Source organism: Gavialis gangeticus, unplaced genomic scaffold, assembly GCF_001723915.1.
Source record: "Gavialis gangeticus isolate Ggan-Ray unplaced genomic scaffold, GavGan_comp1, whole genome shotgun sequence".
NCBI classification, from domain to species: Eukaryota; Metazoa; Chordata; order Crocodylia; family Gavialidae; genus Gavialis; species Gavialis gangeticus.
The window spans coordinates 29,973,800-29,986,317 of record NW_017729034.1 but is presented as its reverse complement, the minus strand read 5'-3'; the positions used below and the strand labels follow the sequence as shown (position 1 = coordinate 29,986,317).

Sequence of the window (12,518 nt, the reverse complement as noted above, 5' to 3'; positions counted from 1 at the left end):
AGCAGTGACATCTAGTGGCCTACTACAACAATGGCGGGTTTCTCTCAAGACAAATTGAGTGCCCTGGGTAAAAATGTTAAAAAGCTAATTAAAATTACTTAAGAACAAAGCCTACCCACCGCAGCCCACAAAATCAGGGTTCTCTGAACCATTTTTACTATACCTAGCACCCACATACCTGTCCTGATTGTCAGCAATAGGCTTGGGGCACATCTTCAACAGAAACACAGAGGCGACATCTAACACAATTTTTTACTTCATAGGGTAACACCAACCCTTAACTCTCAGCTCATCCACCACTATGGAGCTACCGTGGGCAGGCACATGATCTACTTTGCATGTTTGGTCTCAGGTGGAGTTCAGAGACAGTAGATCAGTGATCCTAACCAGGGTGCAGGGGTACCCTTGGGTGCCAGCAGATCCTTTGAAGTGTGTTGTGAAGTGATGAGATAAGTGAGGTGTGAGAAAACAAGCCTATAAATTAAGCAAATAAATACAGGCTCAGGCTTGTCCCTGCTTGGACAATCCCCCAGCTCCCCTGCCAGCCCCTCTACAGGAAGGTAAGCACTCAAATATGTTTTTGAAACTGGGTGCCACCTAGTTCATAGAAGTTAGGCAGGGGCACCTTGAGTCTAAAAATGTTGAGAATCACTACTGTAGGTGTATGTCCAGAGTGGACTGATTTAAATCACAAATTTTAACTGCTGCTGGGCACTGGTGGCAGTGAAGAGCTACAGGGTACCTGGGCTCCAGGCTGTTGTGGGGTGTGGGGAAAGAGAGGCTAACTATCCATGACAGCTCCCCAAAACTGCCTATGTGACCTACAGGCCCAAATAATTTCCCACCCCTGCTTTATACTGTTAGGGAATGGTACGTTTTTTATTTACTAGATCATTTATTTTCCCCCAATATTTGTCAAGCTGGCTTTGGACAAAAAATTAAATTCAATTAGAAAGATAGAAAGCAAACCCAGTACTTCTGTGTAGCTATGTAACAACAACAACATTAAAAGTGGTATGGACATAAGAAAAACATTTTACTGAAATGTTTTAGACAAAGGATGCTTTAACTTTATTTAGGGAATTAACCAATTGTTTCTAGTCACCATGTCCTCCAGGATTTTAGAACGGGCAAGTCAGCCTCTCAACTCTATGTTTTTGTATTGATAGGCTGGAAGAAAAACAAACATGCCTTCCTGCTTTTTCAAGTGTTTTAGCAACTTTAAAAGAGCTAGTCCTTGAACTTGACAAAACTGAACAGAATGAAATGAAAAAGAAACAAGTTATTTTTACATCTGTAGAAGTGGCTGCAGCTGCCAGAAGCTGGTTTGTCACTTCAGCAAACCATAGGTGCAGGTGCTCTGGTTGCAGTGACTTTCCATAGTAGTAAGGGGGACTGACTTTGCTAAAACATCAGCAACAACTATGCTCTGCTTGGATACTATTTTTTTAAATCTAAGTGACTTCACATATTATGTCAAGTTTAGGCCCTCACATAGGTTGCCCTAATTTCAAACTTATTCTTAAAATAGGTCTAGTTCAACAAGAAAAATGCATTTAAATTAAAACGTCATTGGTTTTCACTCAACCCACATATGAGCCTGTGTTCTATAAACTGCATTTCTCCAGCATACCAGATGGCTTATTATTCCTTGTAGGGGGAGGATGTTTGGCAAATCCCAAGGAGACCATGCATCAGATACCCACTCTAGCACTATACCGGCACTCTGGACAGTACCTGGTGTGGCAGAATGCCACCTCTGTCTCTCCCCAAAAACTCTGCTGTGTGACAATTTGGTTAACATGGTCACTGCAAAGGGCAGATTCCTCTGCCCCCTCTCTCAGGTGACCCTGAGTTATAACCTGAGCTGGATACATTCCTAAGGGAGGGGGGAAACTGGCTTCCTCTGCCTACATGACTGGCATCACATACTTGGGTGATGGGCTTATGTTCCCTATTGTTCTAAGCCAGGGGTGGGCAAAACACAGCCCAGGGGCTGGATGCAGCCTGCCAGGCCATTCTATCCGGCCCATGGAGCCCCTTAAAAATTTAGAAAATTAGTATTTATCTGCCCCTGGCTGCCTGTCATGTGGCCCTCGATGATTTGCTAAAACTCAGTAAGTGGCCCTCTGCCTGAAATAATTGCCCGCCCCTGTTCTAAGTAATGCCAACCTGATTGGGAGGGGGCTAGAGACCCTGCCAGTGTACCCAGCAACCAGTGATGCATTTCAAATTGGCTGGCTAGCAGCCAACAGGTGCTGGCCTCTATTGGACCAGATAAATGAGATCATAAGGTCTATGCACGTTAAGTACTACCCAGGAGGAGGAGCAGTAGCCATGATGAAAACTTAGAGAGAAGCTGGACCATCTGAAACTTGCTCTCTCTTGAAACTCATGATCAATGAACTGCCTGCCTCCAGAGGGAATCTCCACCTGTCTCTGGATGATACTCGTGAGTAAGCTACCTGAGATCTAAACTAGATATATAGCTTGCAGTAACTCAGATGCATGATCAAAGGCTACCCAGCCACCCTGTTTGCTCTATGAGATTTCTCTGACTTTGCTCTACCCTGTACCCTATTCCAAACCTACTCCTTGTAACCAAAAAAGATCTCCTTTGTACCTAGCATGGGAGACTTCTTGGGAGTGGGTCGATTATGCTTTGGGGTCCCTCTGGTTCTGCTGACTAAGGGAGACCACTATTTGTGCTTCAGACTGAGGGAAGCACCCCAAGTTCTTGAAGTGGGTTAAGTACCCTCAAGGGCTACTAGGCCTGTATTTCCCACAGGGCACAGAGCCAAGATCACTCCAGACCCTTGGTGATGGCAATGTTACCCCCAGGCTAGCAGGTGTGCTCCAGGAAGGAGGCTGGCCAGGAGGGAGGCACCCCCAGGGAGGCACATGGAGCCTGGAAGGTGGTTGGGCACAGTGAGGCGAGTGGCTCGGCACAGGAGCATCCACCCCCTACTAGCCCGCCACACCTGGGCTCTTACCATATCTGCCATCCGGCTCCAGCGTGTAGGCATATTTTGGTGTGTCATTTGTCACAGGCACTCCGTCCCCCTGCAGCTGAGCCAGTGAATGCACATCCAGCTGTGCAGCGGACCCCTCCAGCTGTTCTGTCTGCTGGCTCCTAGATTTCTTCTACACGGGAGCAAAAGCAAGAATTAAATCCCAGGGCACCACTGTTTAATTCCCCACTGTTCCCTCTAAGCTGTGCAACATGTGCAGTTGTGCAGGTGTGCTCATGCCATGCTGCTAGGCGCATGCTGTGCAGCTTAGAGGAAATGCTGCAGGGCACTCTAGAAGCACCTGCGCCCTGAGGTCACTGGTTGTGGCCTCAGACTGTGGCAGCCATTCACTTTCCTTCCTTTACAGTAATATACTCAGTCAAAGCTGGGCTGCCTCAAGAAGCAACTGATGCTGGGCTGCTGTTAAACCAGGCACTTGGCGTTCAGTGCAGCTGCACTGCACTAAGCCACCTCTAATGGAGAAATCAAAAAGGGGCTGCTAACGTGCATTCTCTCTCTATATAGAGCAATAAGCACTTCAGTTGCAGCTTGGGAGGCTGAGGACTTTGATTTATCCACTACAAGGCCAGTAGGGGGGTGGGATGGGAAGGGAAGAATGCAAGACTCTCACATATGCCATCCATCCTGGAAAGACTCTGCTTTCACCACAGAGCATCTGTTAGGTTGTTTTGATCTAGTCAACCCTTCTGGGCACAGAGTCCACTGAGCTGACAGCTTCTAGAACATGTCCTGTAGGAAGTGGTATGAAAAGTTACAGGACAAATTGCTCTCGGAAGGTACATTTCTCAGGTTGAAGTCAACCCCCTGAGCAGTGCACCAACCAAGGATTCTGAGGGAAGGCAAGAGGTAGTGCAGGGCACTAACAATGGGAGTCCTGACAGGCCCCATTTTGATCCACAGGGAAGAGTACTGGATACAAGCCATACCAATGGAAACACAGGTGGGAGGCCAGGTCCTGTCTCTTACCTCAGCATCTTCCTGGGCTAGCTTGCTCACAATTTCCCAGTCTAGCTGGATCCCCTTTTCTTCAAGCATCAAACCAATCAGGTCCAAGGGGAACCCCAGGTTTCCATAGATAGACCATGCCACCTCCACTGCAGAGGTACAGGAATGAGACTGAGTTCTGGATGGCCATGGACAGAACATACAACAGCGTCACAGAAGTAATCTCTCATCACCTCTGACAGTCTGCATGTATACCCCATCAGCAATGCTTCCTAACCAGAGGCAGTGCTGCCAGACAGCATGGAGCATTCCATCCTTCACCTCTAGGAATTACACATGCACAGAGACATCTGTAATTGTAACAGGCAGTTTGCTCCCATGAGGAAAATAACACAGCATGTCTTGTTGGGGGCAGAGTTCAAGACAGTGAATATGGGAAGGAAAGCCCCAGCCATGACAAAGCAGGGCACTGCAAATGCAGGAAGATCTTCTCAGGCTTCAGGATCATGGGGTGTGCCATTCTGTCTGGCACTAGCAGGTGCTAAGCTACGCTGCCAAACAGTGACCAGGTATGGAGGACTTTGTTCAAATCTACCTTGTTCAGGAAGGGATTAATTCTCCCTATCACCCACTACATGGGGAAGGGGCTAGTTGCTGTGTCTGTGGATCAATAATGACCCAGTCAAAAGACCAAGCCACCCTCCATCCCTGGCAGGCCCCTGCTTCTGTTCCTCCTCTGTAGCAAGTACTGCTGGAGAGGAACTCACCTGGAAAGAGCTTGGAGGGCCCCATCTGCTGCAGGGTCCTGTCTATGATACGCCGGCCCCGCTGGAGGGAGGAGAGGAAGGCCACCTCATTCTCACTGATGATGGTCACAATCTGGTGGAAGAGCAGCAGCAGGGTCAGGATATGCTTCATAGGAAAGTGGTTCAAAGCTGTTCCCGTTTTTACCAGGGTAATTTCAAAAGTGGAATGGCTAGTTCTGAAGCACTTTGAAAGCCAAGTACACCTGCACCTTCATTTCTGGAGTGCATTAAAGGCACTTGGAACACTTCAAATGTTGCTACTGTGCATGCCCTCAGTGACATTCCCTTGGGGTGAGGTCCACAGTTAAATTTGTCCTCCAGAACCCTGCCTGCCCTGTGCCATGTTGACTAATCTGCTGGGAGCAGGCTGAGTGAGTGTCTACTAAGGGAGCTACATTTGCCGGGGCAGAGACCACCTTTATGCATCTGTACAGGACTCTGCATAAAGGTATTCTGGCTCAGGGCTATGGCTGCTAAGGGCTACAATACCACTAGAGACCTCCTCCACCTCTGCTAGAAAGAACTAATCAGATACCTGCTGAGAGAAACCAGAGGGAACGCTTAGCGACACTGCAGGTGGGACACCCACTCTTGCAAGTGAATGAGAAATCTGGATAAGGTGCCCCAAAGGTGCTGCTGGTTTTAGATTGAAAGATTCTGGTTGAGCTGGGCAGGGAGAAACTTGTAAAACAGCTGCCCCAAACACTAGTTCTGCTTTGCTATATAAGTAAGGGAAGTAGGAGATGCAAAGGATGTACTGGCAAGGGAACCCAAGCTCTGCGCTCCCGGATTTTTACCTCAGTCCAGGTGGTACACAAGCTGCCTTGGCTTCATCAGGGCACCCACCAGCCAATCCCAGTATAAGAAAACCCCACCCTGCAAGAGTTATGCTCAATTGCCACTGGAGGGTCTGCACCATGCACATAATCCCTGACTATGCCTATGGTACCTACATACAGTCTCAGCTTGTCTGAGCTCAACCACATTCCTTTGGAAGCTCAGCCATGATAGAGGAGCAAACTCATCCCAAGGCAACACCTTGATACCCTGTTTTCTTGTATACAATATGCCCTTTTTTCTCTTGCATAAAACATGCCTCCTTTTCCTAAAAACCATCTGCTGGAAAGTGCAATGTGCATTATATATCAAAAATACATAAGAGCAGTTTCTGTTGCTTACTAGGTGAAAGCAAATGGAAAATTGGCATGACTTACAAGGGGCAGAACAATGAGTAGGCTCTGTTCCCTAGCTGCTGCTATTTGGTTACTTACTACAAAGAAAGATCTTATCTTCTTCATTCAGCCTTTAAAAACAAGGTGTGTATTTCATTCTGGGGCATGTTGCATGCAAGAAATTAAGGTAACCCACACAAACATCCCTCAATAAGGCAACTTTGCACACCACAATTCCCATGACTGGTCAGCACTTCTTCCCAGCAGAATCCATGCTCTCACCTGATCCTCATTCTTCCTCAGCTCTGGATATGTATCCCCCTGGAGAGGCAATTTTGCAAAGCATTAGGATGCACTATCAGCGCAAGAACCTTTCTTCCCCACATCCTCTGGGGTTGTGGACCAGCCTGAGTCTCATTCTTGCCCTTTCACCAACCCTCTTCACCTTGTGAGGGGCCCATCGTAGGACCAGGCCTGTTCTTGTTCACCATCTCTCCTGGCAATTACAATTAATACTGCATGCACATTCACTTCCCCCACCTTCACTGTAGAACCTCAAAGCACCTTACAAAGCATTAAAGCTGCTAGTCCCCTCACTATAAGAGGAAACTGAGTCACAGAGAGGGGAAACAACTTGGTTCAAGATTGGAATGGGTCAAGAGCAGATTTGGGAACAACATCCAGTATTTTGACATCCCAGAGTCATCACTTTGCTGCTTGCCTCTCTGACAGAGCTGTACTATAATTCATTCTATTATTAAATATGACACAAACTCCCCTGTGAGTTGAGGTGACAGGTGACTGACAGGCATAAAAGAAATGTTTCTGTAATGCCTGAAGATCAGGTAGCACTGAGGTAGGACTTTAAGAATAGTCATAGGGTATGCTCAGAGCTGGATTCATAGCTACCATCTCATGGCCAATTGCTCTCCCATTTACTGTTGCAGGGATCTCTCATGTCCTCTCCCACCCCATTTACCATGGCATGGCAGCTCCATGGCAACCCCAACAACTTGATTATGTAGAAAAGGGCCCTGAGGAAAACATTCGATGGGTTTACAATTTCTTTTGATAAGTTTTTAGCAACTGGAAATAAAAGGAAGGAGATCCAGCAACCCTGGGGCAGATTGCTTTGCACTGGCCAAAGCTTGCTAGCCACTGTGCCAGAGTGCACATTATGTTGTAGCCCTTTCCTTGTCTTATGTTCACACTTGGGCTAAATGCATTGTTTAGCCCAATGAACCCCTGACCCTGTGCAAAATAAGGGCATGACGTGGCTCTGGGATAAGCAGAGCACAATGTCAAAGATCCCCCAATTCCTGGGGCTTTCACGTCAGATACAAATTCCTGACAAGAGTAGCTGCCCTAGTGTCAGGGAAGAAATATCTGGAGGCTCATCCAGACAGTTTGTCTTAGGAGCAGATCTATCCCTCCCACCTAGGTAAGACCTTCCTGCTTACCAGAATTCCCACCACAGCAGGAACCAAGCTGGCCAGGAGCCCAGGCGGAGCATGCAGGACTTCAGAGCAAAACCGGACAGCTCTTCGCAGGATCCGGCGCAATACCACCCTGAGGGAAGGGGAGAGTTCCTCGGTGTCCCAAGCCAGCTCTCCTCCCGTCTGACTCCCTTAATGCCCATCCGCCATCTCCCCTTCAAATACCCACGTTTCCCTCCCTCTCATAGTCACATGAAAGCTCTCCTTACTCCTTCACACCTCTCCAAAGATTATCTGCAGGGGTGGCCCAGCAGGTAATCAAGGCCAAATCCATCCTGCTCTGTGCCCTTTGTTTCTCTCTCTCAATACCCTTGCTTCTTTCTCACTCCACCCACTTTGCTCCTATCCCAACCTCTTGACTCACGCTGTAACTGCCTTTCCCCCTTGCCCCTGCCCACAAACTCTACTCGTGTTCCTACCCTTTCTTTTGAGTTACCCTTCCTTGTAACCCTGCTTCCTTACTCGGCTCCAGACATGCCTGGGTATACGCCGTCAGCAATGCACACGGAAAGGGTGCGCACGTGATCTGCAACCACACGGTAGGCCATGTTCATGCATTTGACATCAGCCTCCCCAACCAGGCCCTGGTACCCAGGCCCTCCACAGCCCTGTGAGATCAGAAAGGGAGATATTTCAGCAGAGACAACTAGATCTGAAGAGAAAGCTTGCATGGTGATGTTCCTGGCTGTACACTGGATGATATAGCTCTAGGAAAGTGTTCCTCTGGGCTGGTTCCAGCCTGTAGCAAGCTCCTTTCACCACGCATGCACCTAATCTCCTTACACTTGCTTCACACTGCCTTGTATGCCAGCTGATTCTCATGAAAGCCCTTTCAGCACACAAGTGTACAGAAGTAATGTGGGTCAGAGAATATATCAGAAGTAAGGACTTGACCACTGGAAGCAATTAAAATCCCAGGGCACTTGTAACATGCAGCAAAAATGCCAGTGTTCTGGTAATGTCCCAATCTGAGAACTCCTTCCTAGCTGTTCATTACCCTGCTGCGATTCAAGCTGGATGCATGCCCAGGTCTAAGCTGTTGTGCTGTGCTGTGCTGCTAGGTTGGGGCGGGCAATTATTTTGGGCAGAGGGCCACTTATTGAGTTTTGGCAAACCATCGAGGGCCACATGACAGGCAGCCCAGGGTAGATAAATATTAATTTTCTAAATTTTTTAGGGGCCCCACAGGCTGGATAGAATGGCCTGGTGGGTGGCATCTGGCCACTATCATTTTGCCCACCCCTGTGCTAGGTGTTATCCGAGAGCCATGTACCCCACCTGAAGAGTGCTGGGTAAGCAGTGTCTACACCAGTGATTCACAGTTTCTTCAGTCATGGCACCCCTCAACCATTTTTCTGAATGTGGCAGCACCCTTGGTTGAAAAACACCGATGGTGCTGCCTCAGCTGTCCTCAGTGCTCGTCAACTGGGTGGGGCTGTCTCTAGGTAAAAGTGACCTAGGAAGGGCTGCAATGTGTGTGCTCCCTCCTCCTGCATTAAGTTTCTATAATCCAGAAGCAGGACAAGTGGAACTTCCCTGTGCGCCTCCGAGTTGGTGGGAGACGGAACTGTAATGCAGCGAGAGCGAGGGTGTGTTGCAGCCTTACAGGTGGGGCAACTTTTCCCGTGTTGCAACACCTCTGAGGTGGTCTTGCAGCAGCCTGGTTGAGAACCGAAGCTCTGCACATTAGAGAGGCTGATGTGCTTTTGGCTCAGCTGTGACTCTGGGAGGGGACAACAGATCCTTACCTTGTGGATGGCGTCCAGGATGGGGGTGAAGAGATCCGTGTCGTAGTTGGAGCGCTTGCCCTGCAAGATTGTCACCAGCCGTTCTAGGCCCATCCCTGTGTCCACATGATGCTGAGGCAACGGACGCAGACTCCCACTGGCCTCTCTAGCAATGCACCAGCCCCCGCCCAAAGAACAAAACAAAGAGAAGCAGAAGTGAGCTCTGGATCAAGTGCCAGAGCAAGCAGCTGGTGAGTTGAGAAAGGGGCCATCAGATGGGGATGGACTCAGCAGTGGGGCAAGCAAGAAGTGGGCAGCAGCAGTTCAGGGAAGGGAGGAAACTACAGAAGCAGGACTGACTGAGACAGGAGCAATGTAAAGGGGGATACAGGGCCCAGGGCAGAGACAGACGTAGCAGGGACAAAGGAACATGTGATGCGAATGGACAACAGAAGCTTGGAGGAAGGACAGATGTTTCAAAAACTCCTGCCTTCCCATGTACTACTGCCATCAGGAAAAGAACAGGACCTCTGAGGAAGTCAGTAGGTCTGACAGGTGCTCAGATTATAGAGTGCAGTTCTGAGCCATCCCTGGTGACCCTGCTACCCAGTACCTGTCATACTGCATGAAAACCAGGTTCCAGATTTCCACCACATCAGGGTTGTCTTGGTTCACCAATGCTGCTGCATTCCTTCCACCACCTATGTGGTCATAGTGGATCTCTGTGCAGGGACCACAGGGGCCTGTATCCCCCATCTCCCAGAAGTTCTCTTTCAGTGGGAAAGGAAGCACGTGGCTGGGACATACCCTGAAAAGAAAGGCAGTGAATCTGACCAGGCTGGACCCTTCCACTGGATGCCTGTGCTACAAACCTCCATGGAGCAGGCAGAGGAGCTAGAGAGGCGAGTTATCTCCAATTGCACTGATGCACTGAATTGCCTCCATTCCTGCTTGACCAGGAGAGCAGCCACCATCACTGGAGTATATTCTGAGAGAATGAACATCTGAAAGAGCTCTAAATGGGGCCAGAGAGCTCAAGAGACCTAGGATCGAGAGTGTTGGGTTCCAGGAACACATATTACCCTGGCATCCATGCACTTCCCACCTGAAACAAAAGTTTCTGTCAACACGTTTCATCCCTGTCCTGAAGAGACCACCAATAGGTCTGCAATAACAACTCAGCCACAGAATCATAGAAAATTAGGATCGGAAGGGACCTCAGGAGGCCATCTAGCCCAACCTCCTGCTCAAAGCAGGACTATCCCCAAATATATTGTTCCACCCACAATTTTGCCTAGCCAGGTCTTAAAAACCTCTGAGGATGGAGATTCCACAACGTCTCTGAGTAATCTGTTCCAGGCTTTACTACCCTCCTATTGAGAAAGATTTTCCTAATATTTAACCTCAACTTCCCTTGCTGCAACTTGAGACCACTGCTCCTTGTTCTGTTATCTGTCATCACTGAGAACAATTTAGCTCCATCCTCTTTGGAACCACCATTCAGGTAGTGGAAGGTTGCTAGTAAAACTTCCTCCATCTTCTTTCCTCCAGATTAAATAAGCCCAGCTCCCTCAGCCTCTCCTCATAAATCATGTGCCCTAGCCTCTAAACATTTTTGTTGCCCTCTGCTGGACTCTCTCCAATTTGTCCACATCCCTTCTATAGTAGAGGGTCCAAATCTGGACACAGCACTCCATCTGCTCAGCCCTGAGCCTCTCAGCAGACAGAAAATAAAATACCCTTGCCTGAGATGAGAGCATTGTGTGATCATCTTCCCTGAAACCAGGACTGAGAATGCCAGCCTCATTTCACCCAGGCCAGGAAACCTTCAGCTTTCACACTAACTCAGAGCAACCCAGAAATGAGATGCTGCTAGGCTGTAGGGCCGTTTGTGGAATTCATGACAATCCAAACAATGTGGCAACCAAGTACATAAAAGAAAGTGAAAACAATGACAGTGTTTTTGCCTGCACATTTGCATCGTATCAGCAAAAGAGAAGGCACAAGCCATGCTTACCCCAGGCTCAGCCAAATGTCTCTGCTCTCCTCATCTGCACTCAGCCCCAGTGAGGAGTCCCCTCCAAAATAGGTGACATAGAGACGGTTCTTAGGGATCTCATAGATCTTTGTCAAAAGTTCCCAGGCCATGCTGCAAGCCTCCTCCTGAACAAGGCAAGGAAATAATGGGAAGCATAGCTATTTGGGAGCACAGAGGAGTGAGTAATGTGAAAATAAGGTATAGAGCAGGAGCAGGCAAAATCCAGCCCACCAGACCATTCTATCTGGCCCATGGACCCCCCAAAATTTAGAAAATTGGTATTTATCTGCTCCTGGCTGGCTGTTAAAGATGACAGGAGACAAGAGCAGTAGGACCCAGGGGGAGCTGGCAGGACACAGTAGCAAGGCCAGCTGTCCCACCCCCAACCCCCTCCCACCCTAACAGGAAGCCTCTGTCTGCCACAGCTTTCACTGCTTCCCTGCACGCTGCTGGCCACTCCAGCACCATGTGGCCCCAGCTGCATCACTGGACCACAGGAGCACTGGGCCCGTGCCAGAAGTAGAAGTGGGAGGGGGTGTGTGCACGCATGTTCCTGCAATGAGGGACGGGGAGAGACAGACAATGAGGGAGGGAAAGAGAGTGTGTGTGTGCGAGTGAGTGTGCGCGCAATGAGGGAAAGAGAGAGAAACTGGATGTGTATGCAATAAGGGAGGGAGAGACAGAGTGTGTGTGCGCGCAAAGTAAGGGAGGGAGGGAGGGAGGGAAAGTGTGCATGTGTTCATAGGGTAAGTCCCACATGCACACCCCACCATACACATGCACCACCCCCCCGCACCACCATACATGTAGGTCCCCATACCCATACCCTTGCCACCCTCCTTCCCCACAAACCCCATACCCACCCACACCCCACATATCCACATACCAACAGCCCCTCCCTCACAAACCTATAGCTACCCCTCCATGCCCCACCTTCCCCTACAATTTACAAGAGTAAGACTTCATTTTAAGCTATTCTGCAATCCCCTCTACGTACACTACACAAACACATGTAAATGAGGACAACAATATTTTTTTAAATCAAATTTCATATATTTCATAGACATTAGGGCTGGAAGGGACCTCGGAAGATCATTGAGTCCAGCCCCCCGCCCAAAGGGCAGGAAGTCAGCTGGGGTCATAGGATCCCAGCAAGATAAGCATCCAATTTGCTCTTGAAGGTGTTCAGTGTAGGTGCCTGAACCACCTCCAATGGCAGGCTATTCCAAACCTTGGGGGCTCAGACAGTAAAGAAATTCTTCCTTATGTCCAGCCTGAAATGGTCTTGCAGTAGTTTATAAC

At 48.8% G+C, this 12,518-nt stretch overlaps 1 protein-coding gene across 2 annotated transcripts in view; it reads right to left on the bottom strand.

Annotated features, from left to right (window-relative positions):
• The window catches only part of AARS2 (alanyl-tRNA synthetase 2, mitochondrial), a 54,176-nt gene that overhangs the window by 28,416 nt on the left and 13,242 nt on the right, over positions 1 to 12,518 (bottom strand). For both annotated transcript variants that reach the window (XR_002099330.1, XM_019526764.1), the window contains exons 3-11: positions 11,196 to 11,341; positions 9,792 to 9,986; positions 9,200 to 9,344; positions 7,914 to 8,059; positions 7,416 to 7,524; positions 6,238 to 6,276; positions 4,745 to 4,856; positions 3,999 to 4,126; positions 2,994 to 3,144 (exon numbers count right to left, since the gene is read on the bottom strand). Coding sequence is in view for 1 of the 2 variants with exons in the window: in XM_019526764.1 (XP_019382309.1) it covers positions 2,994 to 3,144; positions 3,999 to 4,126; positions 4,745 to 4,856; positions 6,238 to 6,276; positions 7,416 to 7,524; positions 7,914 to 8,059; positions 9,200 to 9,344; positions 9,792 to 9,986; positions 11,196 to 11,341 (1,171 nt within the window). In the remaining variant the exon portion in view is untranslated. The remainder of the gene's footprint in view (positions 1 to 2,993; positions 3,145 to 3,998; positions 4,127 to 4,744; positions 4,857 to 6,237; positions 6,277 to 7,415; positions 7,525 to 7,913; positions 8,060 to 9,199; positions 9,345 to 9,791; positions 9,987 to 11,195; positions 11,342 to 12,518) is intronic.